At 43.1% G+C, this 23,695-nt stretch overlaps 1 protein-coding gene across 1 annotated transcript; it reads left to right on the top strand.

Moving 5' to 3' along the window:
• The first annotated feature begins 7,855 nt into the window (after nucleotides 1-7,855).
• avpi1 (arginine vasopressin induced 1) lies at nucleotides 7,856-22,440 on the top strand. The gene is made up of 3 exons (XM_017712794.2): nucleotides 7,856-8,013; nucleotides 13,167-13,572; nucleotides 16,411-22,440. The coding sequence occupies exons 2-3, from the start codon at nucleotides 13,178-13,180 to the stop codon at nucleotides 16,631-16,633; spliced, it is 618 nt and encodes a 205-aa protein (XP_017568283.1). The 5' UTR covers nucleotides 7,856-8,013; nucleotides 13,167-13,177; the 3' UTR covers nucleotides 16,634-22,440.
• The last annotated feature ends 1,255 nt before the right edge of the window (nucleotides 22,441-23,695 follow it).

Here is a 23,695-nt window from a genome sequence, read left to right as displayed (position 1 = left end):
ACGGCCTAGTCGCAAAGCTGTGATGCAATCGGCCTTCAAATACAGCCTGTGAAGGATGCAGCCCCTGAATTGGGAGCCAGCTATAGATTGTTTAGTTCTATACTGGACTGGCTGTGTGTTTTAAATGTATTTTATTTGTATATTTATTTATGCATTTACTGTTTGATTATTTCATTTTATTAACTGCTCAATTGGATTATGGAGTATCCCACCAAGTTTCAAGACACATTTTCAGGCTGTCCATATACAATACACATTTTGAGAGTTTAGGCCATGATTTTAACATGGCGGTGGTAGTATGAGGGAAGACTGATTGAGGGAGGGGGAGAGCTCTGAGAACTTGGGCTAGAATTCTGGGCAGCTTTCGCCTGTAGCTAGAAGGCTGGACCCCCTCATAGCTGTAGTAGGACTGATGCAGGACTGAGGAACAGGGAGGAGATGGGGTGGCAGTGGGGATTGCGAACATTGTGTCATGGGAACGGAAGGTGAGGATGTGAATTTATAGGGCATTAGATTGAAAGAAGGAGGGGTTTCAGCCATGTTCCTCCCCCCAAATGTCAGTTATATCAACAGAGGTGTCAAATCCAGGTTCAGAAAGTAAAAATCCTTCCCAGGATTTTGTTCCAACAGGCTGGACGTGTGACGTGCTGGTGGTGTGATCTAACTAGAGAAGCCAGCCTGTTGGAACAAAATCCTGGGAAGGACTTTTACTTTCTGGACCTGAATTTGACACCTCTGTTTAGCCAATATGTGTACAGTGCATGAGCATAAAACTCACACAATACCGATCTGACAATAAGCATGTAGAGTTCACTTTAAACTTATACAGTAGTATTAATATGCATGACTAATGATTAAGCATGCAGATTATTTCTTAGGAACATTATTAGAGAAGTAGTACTTTTCTGACATGTGTGAGTGAACATAATTGACATATACTGTCATTCAGAGTGGTTTGATGTGAAATGGTTCATTATGGAGAAACTTCTTTACAGCTTTCCTTTTGCAGTAGTGATAGAAGTTAAGATGTATAAGAATATCTACAAATCAAATATAGCCAAAACCACCAGTGAACCTAAATATGTCTTCTGAGCATTGATAAGTAAATATAAATGCTACATAATAATAAAAAAGACTTATCTATTTCTACGTATCTATTTTGCCTTAGAATGGCCTGCATGTCCCTTCCCACCCTGAATGGATTTGAATGACAAGCCAAAATCTTATCTTCAAAATAAGCCTATTTTAAAACTGTTTCAGACGTCAAGCTGGCTATTCATAACCATTTCATAATAACTTTCTGTGAACTTTTAGAGGTGGACATCTGGTTCCTATCACCGCCCAAGTTCCTATCACCGCCCAAGTTTCTCTAAAGTGGAGAATTGCACATCAAACAACTCTGAATGACTCTGATTACATCTTACTGATTAACGTGTGCAGGCATTGTGTAAAATCAGTGAAATTTCCGTTTAAGACTGGAAGATGGAAGATGAAGTGGCAGTAGGGTGCAGAAAAGTACTGAAGATTTTGATATCATATGCAGTGTTGGGGGACTCTGTGTAGTTTTCTGGGAAGCATGTGTCTTCTGATTTCTTCCTGACACTGAAAAATTAAAAACCTTGTACTAAACCTTGGCCTTTTAGGCTGGAAATGACACGAAGGAAATGCTAGTCTCTGCCTTTTACACTGTACTGTACTCTGTATGTTTTATATGAAGAGAACAATAAGAAACTGAACAGCACTAAAATGTTGTGGTGGCCGCATTAATATAACATCCCCACAGTCCATGACTGACAAGAGCAGGTGATGAAAAAGTGACCACACTGCTGATACAGCAGGACTGCAATATTGAGCCTCAGGTTGTTTTCCCAGGGCCCAGGGCTAATAAATTCAACCAAATCATACCGGGAAAACTTCTGTGGCTGCATTAATTCTCAGTGAAAAACAGTAACACACCTGCAGTATCTGTTCGGCATTAAGGCAGCTGACCTGCTAAGGTTAGGTAAGTGTCATCTGGACCGACATACTGATAGGGGTCAGTCTGTCTGTTAATCATGATCCATAAATCGCAGCAACATCAACTCATATTTATCAGATTTAGTGTACAGATTGTGCAAACCTCAATATAGATTATGTATGTATGTATGTATTTATTTACCTACTTCCAATAAGGTATTTACAAAGCTCTTTGGTGACAGGCATATATATTGCAGCATCCTGCTACCGGGTAATTCGGCTGTAGACACGCAGGAACCATGGCCATGCAGACCAGCAAGCATGGAGCACCACAGGTATCACCAAATCTGTGGTGAGAGAGATTTAAACATGTAAGTATGCTGTTGCTGTGGCTTAAAAGCCATTATATATGTGCTGGTTGGGCTAATCTGTTGGGTTGCAGGATCAGTTGTGCAGTGTTAGTGTCTACCATTACGAGCGGCAGGTTTCCCCTGCTACATCTATGTAAAAGAGCACTTATTTGCTATGTTTCCTGCATTACAATGACACCACAGTGGTGTCAGAAGTGGGATCACTGCTTATCTACTGTTGTGGAAGCCTGTCCAGCACGACAAGGACGAAGCTGGTGCAGGAAGTTGTGATCATGTGGATGGCGCTGTACAGCTGAATGCCATTTACATCTTTAAGCCCCCGTTGATCCAGGTACTCTTCGCTCAGAAGTCGCCAAACTTTGTGGGGTTGCCCTCTTCTGAGGGAGGGAGCAATGTAGTATCCCACTACCAGTTTATTTGGCCATGGAGCCGTGGCCATGTGGAGCGGTGAACATAGAGTGGTGAGAGAGACTTAAACATGTAAATAACTTGTTTTGGCATAAAAGCTATACATACACTCACTGGCCTCTTTATTAGGTACTAACAAGGTACCTTGCTAGTAAAAGGTTGGACCATCTTTTGCCTTCAGAAGTACTTTAATTATTTGTGGCAAACTTTCAACAAGGTGTTGGAAACGTTCCTCAGAGATTCTGGTTGGTTATTTGAGTTCCTGTTGCCTTTCTATCATCTGGAACCAGTCTGCCCATTCTCCTCTGACCTCTCACATCAACAAGGCATTTTCGTCCACACAACTGACCGCTCACTGGATATTTCCTCTTTTTCGGACCGTTCTCTGTGAACCCTAGAGATGGTTGTGCGTGAAAATCCTAGTAGATCAGCAGTTTCTGAAATACTCAGACCAGCCCGTCTGGCACCAACAACCACGGCACGTTCAGAGTCCCTTAAATCCCCTTTCTTCCCATTCTGATGCTCGGCCTGCACTTCAGCAAGCTGTCTTGACCACCTCTACACGCCTAAATGCACTGAGTTGTGGCCGTGTGATTGGCTGATTAGCTATTTGTGTTAACAAGCAATTGAACAGTGAGTGTAAAGTGGCCAGTGAGTGTATGTGCTTGTTGGGCTAATCTGTGTTGTGTTTGTGGGGTTAGTTGTGCAGTGTTAATGTCTACCGTCATGCAGAAGTGTGTGGTCTATCCCAGCTGTTCAGTAGCGCTGAATGGTGGTTTTTAACCACTGTATGTAAATAAAAGGGCATTCTTTGAATCGTTGTTTCCTATGTCTTCTTCTTCTTCTATGCTGATGCCACAATATGTACGTTTATATCATATTAAGAGTAAAGCTGAGCTGAATTTGAGTGTCTTCTAATAAAGATTTGAAGCAAACAATATAACGAATAATGTCAAGCACAATCTCCAATTCCAATATGCTCCCTGTAACCCACACATTAAAGAGCTCATACCATGGAAAGCTGAGTTTCAGTTGCTTTTGTGAAATTTAGGGAGAATTTAGAGTTTAATGTAGTATTTTCAACATGGTTGAAGTTTCAAAATGCATCACTTTCTCCCAGTCAGGTTTAATAAGCTGCAAGAACAGCTCATTACTTTTGCCACGAAAAACAACACCAGCTTCTCATTCAAATTGTCCCGTTCCATATATATATATATATATATCTTGCTAGTTAGCTAAATTTCCCGTTCCACCTTAAATAGTCCAGTTCTGACGCCTGAATGCCAGAATGTAACTGCTGCTCCATTTAAGGTGGAACGGGACAATTTGAATGAGAAGCTGGTGAATAACTGACTTTAGCTTCATATCACTGAATAATTAGGGGTGGTGATAATAAAAAACTGCCCCCCTCTTTGAAGTCGTATGATTCCCTAAATGTAGCAGTGAGGAGCTGAACTTTACCCCCCTCTGCGGTCACTGCAGACGGGCAGGGTCGCCGCTGGTACCTGTTAATGAAGTGCTGCTCTTTTTATTTGAGGGTCTCATTTTGCAGGGAAGATTCCACTACTCCTTTTAGCTCAGCGCCAAGGGGCAAGGAGACACTTGAAAACAAGGGGTAGAGATAGAAAGAAGAAATTGGATTGGGCCTCGTGTCGTCTACAGAAAAGTTAAGCTTAGCTTGTAAGGGAAATGTGTTTGTGTTTAACCTTAAGTCACATCTGTCTTGCTTTGCATTTACTTGCGATGGGTTGTAGTAGAGAAAGTCTGTCAGATACACTCCAGAGCCGGTGGGTCCTTTGGGAGAGCTCCAGTACAGGAACCAGATCGAAGGACTCTAGGGACTGTTTTATGTGATAGCGCGTCTCTGTCATTTCCAGGACTGAAAGAAATGATAAACGCTCAAATGCATCACTTTGAAAAGTACTAGACGAGGGAAAGCTGCAGCTCCTCTTCGCAGCTGTTGGCGGGCGAGTTTTGCCTTGAATGCCGCAGTCCCAGATGACTTCACAGCGTGGGAGTTGATGCTGTCAATAATTCAGATGGAAAAAGCTTCACTTTTAGATTTTACTGTAATCATATCTGGCTTATGCTGTAGTGCGTTCAGCTTTTCATCATATACAAGATGATACTGTTACTTTACACAGTGATTAAGACAAGACAGTGCAGTGGTTTGGTGTGAAATGTTCTTTTCTAGAAAAACTGACTCAGAACTGTTCACAGTGGTGGTGATAGGAACCAGACGTCTGAAGAGTTTAATGCCTCTAAAAGCTCCTTCACAGAAAGTTATTACATTAAATTGTTTATGAATGCACCTGCCTGACGTCTGAGACACTGTTTTACAGCACTTTTGAGATAAAGTTCTGGCCAAACCTGTATTTTAAAATGCATTTATGATGGAGACTTCAACTATTTTACCATCAACATGACATATAAACACTCCGAGGACTCGTGTAGGTTCACTGGTGGTTTTGGATGGTAAATAAAGTGGCTTTATTTGTGTTGTAGACATCATGACGTCTGGTTCCCATCAACACCGCTGTAAAAACTTACACTGAGCCTGTGAGTTTTGAACAATTTCACACCAAACCACTCTGAATGACTTTATTTGCTTCTTAATAATGTAATTATGCAGAAATGTAGAGAATTCCCATTTAAGTCATCTCAGAAAGACTTTGTAAACCAGCCATTAGGGGTGTACTCTGTGTACTTCTGGTGCCGGTCCCAAGCCCGGATAAATGGTGAGGGTTGCGTCAGGAAGGGCATCCTGTGCCAAAACTATCATGCGGATCACAAATATGATTGCCATACCGGATCGGCCGAGGCCCGGGTTAACAACGACCGCCTCCGGTGCTGTTGACCAGCAGGGTGCCACTGGAAATTGGACTACTGTAGGTCGAAGACCATCAAAGAGGAGAGGAGGAAGGCGGGTTAGAAGGCAGCGGGAGAGAAGGAAAGGCAGGAGTGTGGAGGTTAGAGTAAGGACTCTGAACATAGGGACAATGACTGGTAAAGGCAGAGAGCTTGCAGACATGATGGAGAGAAGGAAGGTAGATATTCTGTGTGTCCAGGAGACCAGATGGAAAGGAAGCAAGGCCAGGAACATTGGAGGTGGATTCAAACTGTTCTATCATGGTGTAGAGAGGAAGAGAAATGGAGTAGGGATAATCCTAAAGGAACAGCTTGGGAAAAGTGTTCTGGATGTAAAGAGAGTGTCAGACAGGATCATGAGTCTGAAGTTGGAGGTTGATGGTGTGATTTTGAATGTGGTCAGTTCATATGCACCACAGGTTGGTTGTCAGTTAGAGGAGAAAGAGGAATTTTGGAGTAAGATGGATGAAGTGGTAGATGGTGTCCCTAGAGAGGAGAGATTGGTGATTGGTGCAGACTTCAATGGACACGTTGGTGAAGGGAACAGAGGGGATGAAGAGGTGCTGGGTATGTATGGTGTGAAAGACAGAAATGATCTCTGGACGAATCTCATCCAACCCTGGTGCCTTGCCACTGAAGAGCTTGCCAACTACCTCAGTGACCTCCACCAGGGAAATGGAGCTTGACACGCCAGAATCCTCTGGCCCTGACTCCCATGAGGGAGACATGTCTACCAGACTAAGGAGTTCTTCAGAGTGCTCCTTCCACCGACCGACAATCTCCTCATTTCTGCTTATCTTGTGCTGTTCATCTCAGCCAGTGATGAAACATGATCATGTGTACTTGCATAGCCTTCATGCTAACCTCCCCAGCAGTGAGTAGTCCAGATCTGTCAGCGTTATCTGACCCCAGCCATTAAAGTTATTGCGGTTTAGAATATTTCAGACTGTGACCCAACATGTGACGTGTGAGCTTAACTGAATTAAACCCCCGGAAGGAGATAAAACAGTCTGAACTAACCATTATCTGACCTTGGGCCTCCAGGGAATAATGAGATCATCCTGTTTAATCCTGGCCTCTCCACCAACCTCAGATTTATGGTGGGTTCCACAGCGGCTCCTAGTGGCCCTCTATGTCAACACATGACCTTGTGTGACCTATAATGGGATGTTTGTGTTTTCTTGGTCTGTCAAACTCAGCTGGGGGGTGTATATGGGAGTTTTAGCTTTAGAGGGACTAATGACAGCATTTAAATGAGGAACAACAACCCAAATGTGCTCATATTTTATGTCCTGTCATGCCATTCACAACTTGGCTGAGCTCCTTTAAAGGGGAACTGCATCTGCTTTTAAAATATTCTGTATAATTAAATGGTTATGACGTAATCAGAGTCATGCAGGGTGTTTTAGTGTGAAATGCTCCATTTTAGAGAAGCTTACAGAGTCAGAATTGTTCACAGGGGTGGTGATGGGAACCAAACGTCCACATCTAAACTCCCTCACAGAAAATGATTACATAAAATGATTACGAATGCACGGCCTGGCGTCTGACGCATTGTTTGATGATCCTGTTTTGGCCTAAAAGTGTATTTTAACTCATGTATTTTAACCTATTCGTGGCAAAGGGGTACACAGAGGGCACTCTGAGGCACAATGCAACCAAATACCCCTATTTTACTGTCAATAGCATCACATATACGTAGGTTCACTGGTGGCTTTGGGTAGTCAATCAAATGGCTGTATTTGTGTTGAAGACATTGTGGCCCCTGGTTCCCACCAACACCACTGTGAAGAGACCCGAGTCTCTGTAATGAGCCCCTTCACACCAAACCTCTCTGAACGGCCCTGTTTACATCTCAAGGGCTGAGTTTATTCCAAAATCTGACAAACTCGGTGAACTTTCCCTTTAAGGAGCTGGGTGAGAGAGGCGGTCTTGTGCGTCACTCCTTTGTAAAATCTGACTTCGACGCATAGTTTGCTTAAAATCTGAGTACTTGGTTCTTCTTCACTATCTGTGCTCCGCTAAATCATCGCCACGTCCCTGCAAACGTCTCTTATTGACGTTCTCACACTCGGCACACTGAGCGTACAACAGCATTGACGTCAATGAGAAATGACACCTTTTTTTTTTTTTTTTCAGAGGGCTCCTCTCTGATTGGCCAGAAGGGCTTAAAAGGCGGGACTTAGCGGCCGATTGCGCTCTCCCATTGGCCAGCGCGGGACCGTACGTGTGCCCAGTGAAACTATTTTTTCTCTCTGGCGTGATCCGTTGGCACCGGCGAGGCATAACCGCTCGACGCCGTGCGAAACTCGGCGGGTTTGGCGTTTTACGGCGGAGTTCGACCGTTTATCGATGATAACGAGGGATTAGAGCGGCTTCAGACCCACGCAGAGGCCCCGGAGGCGAGCTGGTGAGTGCCTGTGTCTCGTTTCTTCTGCGCTGCGTCGGTCAAAGCGATTTGTGGCTCCGCAGTGGAGAACAGGCGTTATAACCGCTGTAAACACGCACGTCCTCCCGTATTACCCACCTATTACATTGTTATTACTGTGTTCACCCATCCAGGTTCATGTGGAGGCGTGCAGTGCAGCAGAGTCCGCGCTGACCGTACACATGGTCCTTCGGGGGTCTTTCAATAAGGGGAACGGTCCTATACAGAACCTTTGGCGTCCTTAAATGGTTCTCCTTCAGATTGGTGCAGAATGCGATATAGCTGGAACCTTTTGGGGATGGTTCTGTATGTGTAGCACCAGAAAACAGTTCTAGTACTAGTTCTAACGTGACGTCATAACAATAGGACCCCCTTTGGTGCTACGTAGAACCATTTTCAAGGTTCGGTATAGAACCATGTAACGTTCTTCATCCGTCCGAAGACCCTTTTCGTCATGCAAAGAACCATTTGAGCATGCAAAAGGCTTTAAAGAACCATTTTCAAAATGGTTCTGTGCAGAACCTTATACAGCACATGCTGCATCAATCTGGAGAACCATTTTGCATGCTTAAATGGTTCTTTGCATGGTGGAACGGTTATTTAGGTTGATGAAGAATGTGTTGTATGTGGTTCTATGTAGCAAAAAGGGGTTTTTCTGTTGTCACAGGCGTGTTACAGAACCCTTCGGGTGCTACATGGAACCATTTTCAAAACGATTCTGTATAGAACCATATACAACACGTTCTCCGCCAATCCGAAGAACCATTAGTATACTTATATAGCACCGGAAACAGTCGTACTGTTGTTTCTAGACATCGTAACAATAGGACCATTTTTGGTCCTACGTAGAACCAGGTTCAAGGTTCTATGTAGAACCATATACACGTTCTCCATCAATCTGAAGACCCATTTCACCATGCAAAGAACCATTTAAGCATGAAATGGTTTTGTACTCAAGTCATGGTTCTAAATCGAACCATTGCCTTTACTTAGGAACTCTCGAAGAACCGTCTTTTTAAGTCTGTATATTATAGCACCTAAAACGTGCATGGTGTCAAGCTTGTACCAATAGAAGAACCATTTTGGTGCTATGTAGAACCAATTACGAAAAGGTTCTATATAGAACCATGTTAAACATATTCTCCATCAATCTAAACAACTATTTCACCATGCAAAGAACCATTTAAGCACGCAGGAGGTTCTATATAGAGCTCATGGCTCTAAGTAGAACCATTCCCTTTACAAAAGAACCTATGAAGAACTTTTTAAGCATGTATATTATAGCACCAAAAAGGGTTCTGAGAATGTGTATGATGTCTAGCTTGTCACAATAGAAGAACCGTTTTGATGCTATATAGAACCATTTACAAAAAGGTTCTATATAGAACCACATACAACATGTTCTCCAGTCTGGAGAATCACTTCACCGTGCAAAGAACCACTTAAGCATGACCTGGCTCTACGTGGCACCACAACTGGTTCTTCAGACTGATGGAGAATATGTTGCATGTGGTGCTATAGAGAACCGTTTGCGAGAAGGTTCTGTATAGAAACGTCAATCTGAAGAACCAATTCACCCTGCAAAGAACCATTTAAGCCTGAATTTGGTTCCATATACAGCTCATGGTTCCAAATAGAACCTTAGCTTTATTTAAGATCTTTAAAGAACCACTGAATCTGTTTAAGAGCATACGTTCTGCGCGTTCTCCGCCGTGTAGTGCTGCATGTGTGGTTGTGCCGTGGGTCCCGTGTCAGCAGCAGTGTTTCAGAAGCCTGCAGTATGTAAATGAGCCTCTAACGAATCACTCGGCCTGTTTACTGGCTGCTGCGGTCTTCCTGACCACATGCATGACATCAGTGTATGTCACGTGGGCAGTCACGTGGGAAGTCACGTGGGAAGTCACGTGAATAGTTTTGGTCAAAATAGTGCAGACTGTCTTGTGTTCAGCTCTCTGCGGCAACCAGGCATCTAAACCGTAAGAGGAGTCAATTAACGGAACCACTCTTTACGGAACCGTGACCACTTAGACCATTTGCATACTTCTTTCTATGGTGGAGTGGTTCTTCACATTGATGAAGAAAGGGTTCTTCTGTTGTCACAGGCATGTTACAGAGCACTTTTTTGGTACTATATAGAACCCTTCTTAAAAATGGGTCTATGTGAAACCATATACAGCACGTTCTCCATCAGTCTGAAGATCCGCTTTGCATACTTAAACGGTTCTTTGCGTGGTGGAGTGGTTCTACAGATTGATGAAGAATGTTGATCAGATGGTTCAATACAGCACAAAAACAGGGTTCCTCTGTTGTCTCAGGCATGCTGTGAAACCCTTTTTGTTGCTATATAGAACCATTTTCAGGATGGTTTTGTGTAGAACCATATACATTCGTGTCAATCTAAGGAATCATTTGCATACTTAAATGGTTCTTTGCGCGGTGGAGTGGTTCCTCAGATTGATGTGTTGTAAATGGTTCTGTATAGCACTAAAAAGTGTTCTTCTGTTGTCTCAGGCATGCTGTGAAACCCTTTTTGCTGCTATATAGAACCATTTTCAAAATGGTTCTATATAGAACCATATACAACACATTCTCAGTCAGTGTGAAGAACCATTTTACCATGCAAAGAACCATCTAAGCATGCAAGCGGCTCATATGGATTCCTATAGAACCACTGTCTTTTCTCAAGAACCTTTGAAGAACCGTCTTTTTCAGGAGTGGACAGCGTTGTTTGAGATATTAAAGTATGATTAATGATTATTAAATCTATACGTCAAATTATTCGCCGTGTGTTTTTAATATGTTGCCTTAGCCGAACTGCAGTGGCCACATCGCCGCTGCCAGAAGGAAAGCTCATATCTCCAAAACGGTAACTTTACAGGAGAAGGAAAAAACCTACTTTACTTTTAATGTAAGTCAATGGAACCAGACGTCTTCACGAGTCACTCTGGGCCGTTTCCTCTTGTCCGTTCATCACGAAATTTACACACGATGTAAAGAACAACAGGCGTATTCAAATTATGACATGAACTGAAAAACGACAAAAATGGAGAGACCCTATAGATCTCCCCTACGTCTCTTGTTGCAGTAAAAATGCGTGTTCCTGCACCACTGTGGCGCGTTCTACCATCGGAACGTTGGCGCCTCACTGCGCGTGCGTCATAACAATAATCATTACGGTAAGATTATTAAGGCCGGACGGGACAAACGAGAACATTGTGTCTGCGCTTGTCTTTAAAATGTTCAGACAGAGAACCTGACATGGCCATGGGTGAATGGAAGAAGAACATGCTTGGGTCTTCTTGTGAATACAAGTGGACTTTGTGCTTGCTTTCTTGTTCAGTACAGTTAGAACCGGTCACATGAGGGCCAGCTGGCTGTATGAGTGTGTGAGAGTGTGTTTGGTTCTGGGGTGGCGTTAATCTCGGGTTTGTTGTGCAGGCGAAAGGCTCTGGCGCTCCATCTGGGTCACTAGGTCAATGGTTTGAGATGCTGCAGGGTAGCTTCCACTGACACGAGCCCTCAGTGCAGCTGAACGCACAGTGCAATAAAACAACAGGGTCTAATGAGGACGGCTGGCTGTATGAACTGAGACGTGGAACCAAGATGACGAAAGTGAAAGGAAACGCTTATTATCGTATTTTAGTATCATAAAAATCCAGCTTTCTGGAACGTGAAGGACCATAATGCTTAGGTAAAGGCAATGGTTCCGTTTAGAACCATGAGTTGTACATGGAACGTTTTGCATGCGTAAATCGTTCTTTGCGTGGTGGAGTGGTTCTTCACATTGATGAAGAAAGGGTTCTTCTGCTGTCACAGGCATGTTACAGAGCAGTTTTTTGGTACTATATAGAACCCATCTTAAAACTGGGTCTGTATGAAAACATATACAGCACGTTCTCCATCAGTCTGAAGATCCGCTTTGCATGCTTAAACGGTTCTTTGCGTGGTGGAGTGGTTCTACAGATTGATGAAGAATGTTGATCAGATGGTTCAATACAGCACAAAAACAGGGTTCCTCTGTTGCCACAGGCATGCTGTGAAACCCTTTTTGTTGCTATATAGAACCATTTTCAGGATGGTTTTGTGTAGAACCATATACAACACATTCGTGTCAATCTAAGGAAGGTGGAATGGTTCCTCAGATTGATGTGTTGTAAATGGTTCTGCATAGCACTAAAAAGTGTTCTGTTGTCACAGGCATGTTACAAAACCCTTTTTGGTGCTACATAGAACCATTTTCAAAATCGTTCTATATAGAACCATATACAACACATTTTCAATCAGTGTTAAGAACTGTTTTACCATTCAAAGAACCATCTAAGCATGCAAGCGGCTCATATGGATTCCCATAGAACCACTGTCTATAATGCTTAGGTAAAGGCAATGGTTCCGTTTAGAACCATGAGTTGTGCATGGAACGTTTTACATGCTTAAATGGTTCTTTGCATGTTCACATCACACGATTTCCATCAATCTGAAGAACCATTACACCATGCAAAGAACCATTTAAGCAAGGAGTGGTTTTATACAGAAGTCATGGTTCTAAATCTAACCACTGCATTTACTAAGGAACCCCCGAAGAACCCTGTTTTGATATCTAGAAAATCCAGCTTTCTAGAATGCGAAGGACCAGAATGCTTAGATAAAGGCAGTGGTTCTGTTTAGAACCATGAGTTCTACGTGGAACATTTTGCATGCTTGAATGGTTCTTTGCATGGTAAAACAGGTCTTCAGATTGATGTGTTTGTGTTTTATATAGCTAGAACCTTTTTTGACAATGGTTCTATACAGCACCAGAAAACAGTTCTTCTGTTGTTGCTAGCTTGTCGTTGCAACAGTGGAACCCTTTTCGGTGCTACCAAAGAATTTCACACCATCTTATATGCACTATAGTAACAGGTGTGGCAGCAGTTGTGTAAAATGTTCTTGCAGTAAATAAGGGCTACTTATTTACTTATTTACTTATTTACTTAGTACTGGTGATGTACTATTTTGGCATATTTAATATGGTAATTTGGTAGAGCTGCATACTAACGTACTGGATAGACTGTGTTACACCATCAGTAGTGCGTTCTTTAGTACAGTGTAGTTCAATGTGGCTTTGGGTTCAACTGTTTGACCCTTTGATTCCTTAGAGCTGCTGAAGATGGAGGAGGTGGCGGCCGCCCCCCCGGCCCTGCCCGGACCATCCCAGCCCACGTTCTGCTGGCCCTCGGCCCCCGACCGCCGCACCCGCAAATCCGGCTCTGCCAACATCTTCCAGGGCGTGAACCTGCGTCAGCTGCGGCGCCTGTTCCGCTCGGCCGGAGAACCGGACGCCGAGCAGAGGGCGCGAGTGGTGTGGGGCGACTGGAGAGCAGGCGAGGCGGAGGGGGAGGAGGGGGAGGAGGAGGAAGAGGAGGGAGAGGATGAGGAAAGACTGGCACAGGCGCTGGTGGGGCTCAGGGTCCGGGCGCGAAACCGCAGCGGAATCCGTGCGGAGCCTCATCGCAGCGAAGCCTCCATGGCAGCCAGAGGGGTCCGAGCGTTTGGACATGCCAGGTAAGAGGCGGATTCAGCGAACACACACACACACACACACACACACACACACACACACACCTTCTAAGCCGCTTCTCCTTCTGGGTCGCGGGAGGTGCTGGAACATGACGAGTCAAATACTCAGATTCTTAACTGACTTACAGTTTAAAAACCAGGCCGAGCGTCTTGGTCGACCAGAAACATCCTTAATTGGGGACAAACTGGGATTTAAGAGGCCAGGGAGCCACTTCTTTAATGCGTATCCGCAACGTGGCACCTGGTAGCGGCAGCAGGGCGGCTTCACGTGCTTCACCTCGTGTCCTCACACTTACATTGTGCCGGTTATTCAGCCATTTATGATGTAAGGTTTATGGAGGCACGTCCAGGGTTGAATAACGTCTAGTGGATTATATTCATGTGATGTTTTATGATGTTCTTGGTTACTTTTCTACTTTTTATGAGCCGTGTTTGTACTTTTCCTACCCTGACTGCAGCTTTTGTCCTATTCCGAGGTCGTGACTCGTAGCAAACGCTTCATGGCTCTGGTTATTACTCAAACTGCGAGTTTGATTGGTCAGAATCTAAATGGAGTTTTGAATACGTCCCATATTTAGTTCATTTTTGTGCTCTTGGTTCATTAATTCTAAAGGGTCCATATCCTATATCATAAATAAACAAGTTGACTCTCATATATTCTACAAACCCATCCATTTGAAACTGGCCTGTTGTATGAAGGTATGTTTGATGTTGACGCCCACAGTCAGATTGTCACTGGGGCAGGTGACAATCTTGTTAATAGGGTGATACCCTCAAGGCTCCATCTCAGTCCCTTTAGTCAGGGAACATAACTGAACCATAATCCACTGAAATGATCTGTTCTAAGCTGTACTGACTCCACACCCTGCCTCGCCTCCAGACTTTTATTCTACTGTTCTGTTTTAAGACATTCGGTTATGAAAAGATGCAAATATGAACTTTTCACCTTATTTAAGGCACATAATTGGACCTTATAGCCACTGTTGTACCTTTGAGGGCACATTTACATTGTTTGTACCTGCACTGCACCTTCATTTCTAACAGCGTAGGTGGTGACAGTTTTATCTGGGTATTTTGCCTCGACTGCAAAACATGTAAACAACAACACCAACAAAACAAAACAAGCAAAAAAGCAGCTTTTGTGCGACGACTTGATACCAGGAAAGAATTGAAAAACGTGCTTGTATGATTGCAAAAATCTGCAGCGTTGGAGAGAAGAAGCAGCCCCTTCACTGAATTATAGACAAATGGTCATGGAGAGTCAGAAGGGGAGAGGCTGCGGTCAGAGCTCGTCACGCTGATTGATGAAATGGGTTGCTTTAGAAGCGATTAACGTTTCCATCACGTTACTGAGCAGAAGCTTAGCTCAGATAAACGAGGTGTGCTCTGGTCTTGTGTAACCATTGCATTGCACAACCAACTAGTTCTGGTCTGTTTCTAACACTAACAGTGTCCTTGAGCGGCTTCACGCTGCGTAATACTGATTACAGCGAAGCCGAATCAACACAAGCCTAAATGGAAGCACAGCTGCCCTCATTCTCACTGAGCCTTTGCAGAAAGAGGCCTGTCTGAGGAGCTGTGACAGTAACAAGGCACTTCTCAGAGACACTCACACGAAGCTCCTGTATTAGGACACTTTATGAAAATTGACCAGCAATTTTATACAAATAAACAAGTCACAGTTCAGGGCTGATGATGTGATTATAATCCGTATAGCAGAGCTGTATTGTATTTGTATTGTACGGTTTGTGTGTTATGCACTAAAAGCATGTCCACCTGCCGTTCAGAATAAACTTCAGTTATTTCATTGATTTTCATTTATTTTTAGTTCAGTGTTCAATCTACGTGACCAAATTCTCATCGCCCAACACAGCAAAGTTAAAAGGATAAATCTACAAATATGTTTTTGGAAATTGGGCACTGCTGATGGACTAAATATTTTAAAGCAGAATTATTAAAACATATATATAAACTTGTGTTTGTGTTTCAAAGAGAAAAAGCAAAAAAATGTAACAATTCAAACTATTACAACGTATTTCTCTTAATTAAAAAAAAAAAAAAAAATCATGCGTTGGTAATGAGAGACGTTAAAAAAATGAGCTGCAGAAGTTGTTGCTGTAGTGTTCAGAGCCCCAACTGACCTATTAAATTATTAAATTATATGAATATTGATTAAATGTGTGATGCTTATGACACTCAAATATTTATGGATATGTTTTGAGGTGGTTTTGTGAGAGTGAGCCACATATTTGGGGGGCAGTCGTGGGCTGGAGGTTTGGGAACTGGCCCTGTGACCGGAAGGTTGCCGGTTCGATCCCCAGCATCGACAGTCCATGACTGAGGTGTCCTTGAGCAAGACACCTAACCCCCAACTGCTCCCCGGGCGCCGTGGATAGGGCCGCCCACCGCTCCGGGCAAGTGTGCTCACTGCCCCCTAGTGTGTGTGTGCTCACTAGTGTGTATGTGGTGTTTCACTTCACAGACGGGTTAAATGCAGAGGTGGAATTTCCCCGGTTGTGGGATTAAAAAAGTATCACTTAACTTAACTTAGTCACTGGTAAGATAAAAAAAAAAAAACTAATACTTAAAAAAACAATTTTGAATGCAATGACAAACTGTATATGTGACATTTTTGATGCCCCGTATTTACAGTAAAGGGGTCACTGAAATGGAAATAAGTGTAAATGCTTTTTAATATAAAATGTGTGTGTGTATATATATATAACATGTTTTTTGGGCGGGGCTTGAATTGTTCTACATATTTTTGTGTCTTAGTCTTGACGGTACTGTATTGACTTGACATTCCCGTCTGTGTTCCATTAGAATCAATGAGCGGCCTTCAGGACAACCACCGGAGGCCACAGCTGATGATGATGATGATGAAGAAGCTGCTTTAGGAGCCTGCGGGGGGCAGGACCCTCCCAAGGCTGGGTCATGTGACTCAGGGGACTTCCTATATGAAGGGCGAGAGGTGCGGGGCGCTTGGAGCCGGAGCGGTGCGGTGGAGAAGGATCCAGAACGCTACCTGCACCGCATACGACACTGATGGTGGAGCCGGCCAGGTGGAGGTGCGGCGTTGAGAGATTAGCACAGAGCAAGAGAATGGGATTAGACCATAATCTCGAAACCCTGTCTGGCTCTAGCAGGCCACAGCATTACTAGCTCACTAAATATACACTGGGTGGACTTTCATTAGAAACACCTGCCTTGTACGCACGCGAATTGGCCATATTATCGGAAACACCCACCCTTTAGGTGCACTTTGTAGGTCTGCGTGTTATGGACTGTAGCCGTTATGTACAATTTATCTGGTCAGTGGTGGTCTTATGGGGGTCCATTTCCACTGATGGGTAGAGGCGGGGGGGGTTTGGGTTAGGGGGCTCGACAGATGGGCTACAGTCAGCAATTATACATCTACAAAGTGCACCTGTGTGGAAGGTGTACTTGCTAAAAATGGCCAGTGCCTGTGGGAAGGTGTGCATATTACTCTCAGTGTACACAGATAAGCAGAATACAGCTAATAACACTACACTTCATGGACCACAAGGCAAAAACTACGACCGCAACGAGACGTGGGGTCCAACCACAGCTGAGAACGTGGAAACTTCAACGCTATTCAGAGTGGCACTACAGGGCGAATAACCGCCGGCCCACTGCGCTGGCGCGGGACGTCTGTTCTTATGAAACAGATCCGTGAAACAAAATAGTTTGGCCAGAGGTTGCTAACGTGGCTAACGGTGAACAGCTAGCAGGCCGCAGAAGTCAGCAGTTACCAGTTCCCTCCCTTCGATATGAAACAGTTAGCTTGTCCTGATTAGCTTCCATACACCAAGAGAAAGAAGTTCTTCGGTTCCACTCAGAGGAAACCGGGGTTATTATGTCTTTATTAGCTTCTTTTCACTGAGAGACAGAGTTAGCCTGTCCTAGTTAGCTTCTTTTCACCGAGAGACAGAGTTAGCTTGTCCGAGTTAGCTTCTTTTCACTGAGAGACAGAGTTAGCTTGTCCGAGTTAGCTTCTTTTCACTGAGAGACAGAGTTAGCTTGTCCGAGTTAGCTTCTTTTCACTGAGAGACAGAGTTAGCTTGTCCTAGTTAGCTTCTTTTCACTGAGAGACAGAGTTAGCTTGTCCGAGTTAGCTTCTTTTCACTGAGAGACAGAGTTAGCTTGTCCGAGTTAGCTTCTTTTCACTGAGAGACAGAGTTAGCTTGTCCGAGTTAGCTTCTTTTCACCCAGAGACAGAGTTAGCTTGTCCGAGTTAGCTTCTTTTCACTGAGAGACAGAGTTAGCTTGTCCGAGTTAGCTTCTTTTCACTGAGAGACAGAGTTAGCTTGTCCTAGTTAGCTTCTTTTCACTGAGAGACAGAGTTAGCTTGTCCGAGTTAGCTTCTTTTCACTGAGAGACAGAGTTAGCTTGTCCGAGTTAGCTTCTTTTCACTGAGAGACAGAGTTAGCTTGTCCGAGTTAGCTTCTTTTCACTGAGAGACAGAGTTAGCTTGTCCAAGTTAGCTTCTTTTCACCCAGAGACAGAGTTAGCCTGTCCGAGTTAGCTTCTTTTCACCCAGAGACAGAGTTAGCTTGTCCTAGTTAGCTTCTTTTCACTGAGAGACAGAGTTAGCTTGTCCGAGTTAGCTTCTTTTCACTGAGAGACAGAGTTAGCTTGTCCGAGTTAGCTTCTTTTCACCCAGAGACAGAGTTAGCTTGTCCGAATTAGCTTCTTTTCACTGAGAGACAGAGTTAGCTTGTCCGAGTTAGCTTCTTTTCACTGAGAGACAGAGTTAGCTTGTCCGAGTTAGCTTCTTTTCACCCAGAGACAGAGTTAGCTTGTCCGAATTAGCTTCTTTTCACTGAGAGACAGAGTTAGCTTGTCCGAGTTAGCTTCTTTTCACTGAGAGACAGAGTTAGCTTGTCCGAGTTAGCTTCTTTTCACTGAGAGACAGAGTTAGCTTTTCCTAGTTAGCTTCTTTTCACTGAGAGACAGAGTTAGCTTGTCCTAGTTAGCTTCTTTTCACTGAGAGACAGAGTTAGCTTGTCCGAATTAGCTTCTTTTCACTGAGAGACAGAGTTAGCTTGTCCGAGTTAGCTTCTTTTCACTGAGAGACAGAGTTAGCTTGTCCTAGTTAGCTTCTTTTCACTGAGAGACAGAGTTAGCTTGTCCGAATTAGCTTCTTTTCACTGAGAGACAGAGTTAGCTTGTCCGAGTTAGCTTCTTTTCACTGAGAGACAGAGTTAGCTTGTCCTAGTTAGCTTCTTTTCACTGAGAGACAGAGTTAGCTTGTCCGAATTAGCTTCTTTTCACTGAGAGACAGAGTTAGCTTGTCCGAGTTAGCTTCTTTTCACTGAGAGACAGAGTTAGCTTGTCCGAGTTAGCTTCTTTTCACTGAGAGACAGAGTTAGCTTGTCCGAGTTAGCTTCTTTTCACTGAGAGACAGAGTTAGCTTGTCCGAGTTAGCTTCTTTTCACTGAGAGACAGAGTTAGCTTGTCCGAGTTAGCTTCTTTTCACTGAGAGACAGAGTTAGCTTGTCCTAGTTAGCTTCTTTTCACTGAGAGACAGAGTTAGCTTGTCCGAATTAGCTTCTTTTCACTGAGAGACAGAGTTAGCTTGTCCGAGTTAGCTTCTTTTCACTGAGAGACAGAGTTAGCTTGTCCTAGTTAGCTTCTTTTCACTGAGAGACAGAGTTAGCTTGTCCGAATTAGCTTCTTTTCACTGAGAGACAGAGTTAGCTTGTCCGAGTTAGCTTCTTTTCACTGAGAGACAGAGTTAGCTTGTCCGAGTTAGCTTCTTTTCACTGAGAGACAGAGTTAGCTTGTCCGAGTTAGCTTCTTTTCACTGAGAGACAGAGTTAGCTTGTCCGAGTTAGCTTCTTTTCACTGAGAGACAGAGTTAGCTTGTCCGAGTTAGCTTCTTTTCACTGAGAGACAGAGTTAGCTTGTCCGAGTTAGCTTCTTTTCACTGAGAGACAGAGTTAGCTTGTCCAAGTTAGCTTCTTTTCACCCAGAGACAGAGTTAGCCTGTCCGAGTTAGCTTCTTTTCACCCAGAGACAGAGTTAGCTTGTCCTAGTTAGCTTCTTTTCACTGAGAGACAGAGTTAGCTTGTCCGAGTTAGCTTCTTTTCACCCAGAGACAGAGTTAGCTTGTCCGAATTAGCTTCTTTTCACTGAGAGACAGAGTTAGCTTGTCCGAATTAGCTTCTTTTCACTGAGAGACAGAGTTAGCTTGTCCGAATTAGCTTCTTTTCACCCAGAGACAGAGTTAGCCTGTCCGAGTTAGCTTCTTTTCACTGAGAGACAGAGTTAGCTTGTCCTAGTTAGCTTCTTTTCACTGAGAGACAGAGTTAGCTTGTCCTAGTTAGCTTCTTTTCACTGAGAGACAGAGTTAGCTTGTCCGAATTTGCTTCTTTTCACTGAGAGACAGAGTTAGCTTGTCCGAGTTAGCTTCTTTTCACCGAGAGACAGAGTTAGCTTGTCCGAGTTAGCTTCTTTTCACTGAGAGACAGAGTTAGCTTGTCCGAGTTAGCTTCTTTTCACGGAGAGACAGAGTTAGCTTGTCCTAGTTAGCTTCTTTTCACTGAGAGACAGAGTTAGCTTGTCCGAGTTAGCTTCTTTTCACTGAGAGACAGAGTTAGCTTGTCCGAGTTAGCTTCTTTTCACCGAGAGACAGAGTTAGCTTGTCCGAGTTAGCTTCTTTTCACCCAGAGACAGAGTTAGCTTGTCCGAGTTAGCTTCTTTTCACTGAGAGACAGAGTTAGCTTGTCCGAATTAGCTTCTTTTCACTGAGAGACAGAGTTAGCTTGTCCAAGTTAGCTTCTTTTCACTGAGAGACAGAGTTAGCTTGTCCGAGTTAGCTTCTTTTCACTGAGAGACAGAGTTAGCTTGTCCGAGTTAGCTTCTTTTCACTGAGAGACAGAGTTAGCATGTCATTGTCAGCTTCTTCGTCTGATACGTCTTCATTATCATCTATTTACTGAGAAAGGGGAGTCAGTGTGTCCTAGTTAGCTTCAGTTCACTAAGGAACGAGCGCTAGGTTGTCCTGTTAGCTTCTTTTCACCGAGACATGAGCTTTCATGACATTATTGGCTTCTTTTCACTGAGAGATGAAATAGTTCGTCCATGCTGGCTCCCATTCAAACGCAGCGAGCAGCTGCTGCCCTTCCTGTCCGACTAACTTTGATCCCCTGTTAGCCATGTTAGCGTTCTGGTCTGAACCGCCCGTTTACACAGCGCAGCTTACAGGTGAAACAGCCAGATTCACTACAACCGTAAGACACTACTGCACTAACGTGTCTATGGAAGCAGCGTCGAAGTTTATCCCAAGCAACAGTCGAGCCTTCAGAGGCTGCTTCTGTACCGAGTGTAAATGCAGTGTTTCTGAGGCTGATTAGATTAGAAATCGTGTAAAACACTCGACGTGAAATATTCTGTTGTAAAGGCTGCAGATGTTCTCATTGCAACTTGTTCGGCTTGATTGTGAGAGTTTTTGTGAATTTTTAATCAGATTTTATGGACTTGTCTTAAATCTAGCAGACCTCCAGTGCAACCTGATGTTTTTTTTTTCTCAGAGCCTCGCATGTTTTGGCTCGACTCTGATCATATGACCGGCCTTGTGGCAGGACTGGACACAAAGTAAGCTGAAGTGTTGTTTAGTCAGGGTAGAAAAGAAAGGTCCCTGCTAGAGGCCCCAGCATATCGCTGTTGTCAGAAAAAACCTCGTATCTCCAGAATGGTCATTTTATAGGAGAGAGAAAAAAAATCGCTTTACTTTTAACGTAAGTCAATGGAACCAGAGCTTTCTCCAGGTCATTTAGGTCCATTTCTTTTGGCCCACTCATCGTGAAATTTATACACAATGTACAGGGCAACAGGCGTTTTCTGATTATGTAAAAAAACTGAAAAACGCCAAAAGTGGAGATACAAGGTTTTCTTCTAACAGCAGCGATATGTTTTGTTTTGGCTGCTGGTTTACCTGGTCACCCACCAAGGTCATGCTGGTTGACAAGCATACCAGCACCCACAACACAGCGTATCCTGGTTTTTTCACCTTGACTAAACACCAGACCATAAACCAGTTTACCAGTTTGGAATTCATGCTGTTCTGTGCGGGTTTTTTTGGGTCATTTTCTGACCCCACATATAACGAATCAGCCAAGACGTTGATGTTTGTTTCTTTTCAGTTTTGCCCTGGAGCTAAGAGGCTAACAGAAAGATATTGGGCGGCATACACTTCCATTACTATGTTGCCACTTGGCATCAGTTCAAAACTCACGATGCAGACCTCAGATGCCTATTTCATAGTTCAGATACGTCCTTGACAATCAGCTACATTTGCCATTAGAGGACAAACGTGTAGACCTCACCTTCTGGTGAAGCACTCCTCTAAACTATTGTTAAAACATAGGGATCTTCTTATCGTCTTCGCTTGAACGTATAGCCGTACAGCTTGAGGCAGACTGCCTGGTAATACTTGAGATGCTATGCACATGGTCTTACTTAGTAGCATGTTAGCAATACACACTCCCAACATTATGAAGTCTACTTAAAAAGCTTGAAGGACAAAAAAAATCTTACCGTAAATATGCATTACAAAAACAATTTCATTGTTCTTCCACACTAGTGTTAACTATAAGAAATAAAAATAAGAAATAGCCTCTTTCTTCAGCTTAGACAGTACAGATTGAGTAATTCAGGAAATAAGAGCATTGAAATAGTTATTAAAAAAAAAAAAAGTACCGTAGCTGTAACTTTGAAATCAGTAACACTATTTAAAATGCCTTAGAACACCTGTCGATTCTTTGTATTCGTTCATCTGTTGTCGGAAGAAGAGCTCGTATCTCCGAAATGGTGACTTTACAGGAGAAGGAAAAAACCTGCATTACTTTAAATGGAAGTCAATGGAACCGGAATTTTTTTTACAGGTCATTTTGGGCCGTTTATTTTGGTCCAGTCATCGTGAAATTTTCACACAATGTAAAGCGCAACAGCCACTTTCAAATTATGTCAAAAACGGAGACAGGAGGTTTTCTTCCGGCCGCAGCGATACACACGCTGGTGTGCAAAAGTTTTGGCACCTCTGGTCAAATAAAGTTTTGTGGGTTTTGTTGTCACAGCATCCTCTACAGACGCACTTCTGCACGTTTTAACACACAACCACTGTTTATTTGCTATATTTAACAGTAGAACAAAATGTGAGACATAAAAATGTGGCCTGTGCAAAAGTTACGGCAAGTTTATAGTTCATATTTAAATTTCTTTACTACATTAAAATCAGCAAATAAACGGACATCGCGCACTGAAACGAGCAGAAAAGTGTGATACCAAAGTTTGTTCGCTGTAGAGGACGTCTAACTTGTTTTCATGTTGAAAATCAACAAAATGTCATTTGCCCAGGGGCGTGCAAAGTTTTTCATACATAAAATGTATTTTTTTGTGTTGTAATGGTTTGAAATTCTGATTAAAGTGTTATTAAAAAAAAAAAAGCAGCATCTCTGTTTTAATTGAATACAGTGCTGTAATAGCTCTTTGTCAGTAAATACATTACATACAATTTATACAGTGCATTGCCACGAGACATGTTACATCAGTAAATACATTGTTAATAAAAAAAATAATTTGTCAAAAATAATTAAACAAAAAATGGAACAACAAGAGACAATGCAGCAAGGTGGGGTAGAACAGGCCTTTACCATTATGTCACCCCCTCATGTAGAGAATGGGTCGCTCCAGTGGTTCTGCACATGCTCAGTTTAGTTCTCTACCCTCTGAACAGGCTGGGTAGATGCAGGCGTACTTGCATGACACATTATAAACAAGGCTGAGAAGACGCGAGCTTAAGCAAGAAGAAATGTTCAAAAAAATCATTTTTAAAGTAATGAAATAAAATGAAAAAAGAAAATACAAACTAGGCTGAAATGCAAGTGATTGAAGACGTGTGAAGATTCTGACCCAAACAAAATGACAAATAAAAATAATCTAAATAAAATCAAAACAGAAATGATCGAGATTATAGAACGAAGATGGAGAAAAAAAAAAAAACAACAAAAAACAAAATAAGCTGATGATGTAATGAACTTTGGAGACTTTCCAACAGAGAGCAGGTTTAACAGAGGTGTGGGAA

The sequence above is a fragment of the Pygocentrus nattereri genome, chromosome 12, assembly GCF_015220715.1.
Source record: "Pygocentrus nattereri isolate fPygNat1 chromosome 12, fPygNat1.pri, whole genome shotgun sequence".
NCBI lineage: Eukaryota > Metazoa > Chordata > Actinopteri > Characiformes > Serrasalmidae > Pygocentrus > Pygocentrus nattereri.
The sequence above is the reverse complement of the archived record's forward strand: the minus strand, read 5'-3'. Positions and strand labels throughout refer to the sequence as shown.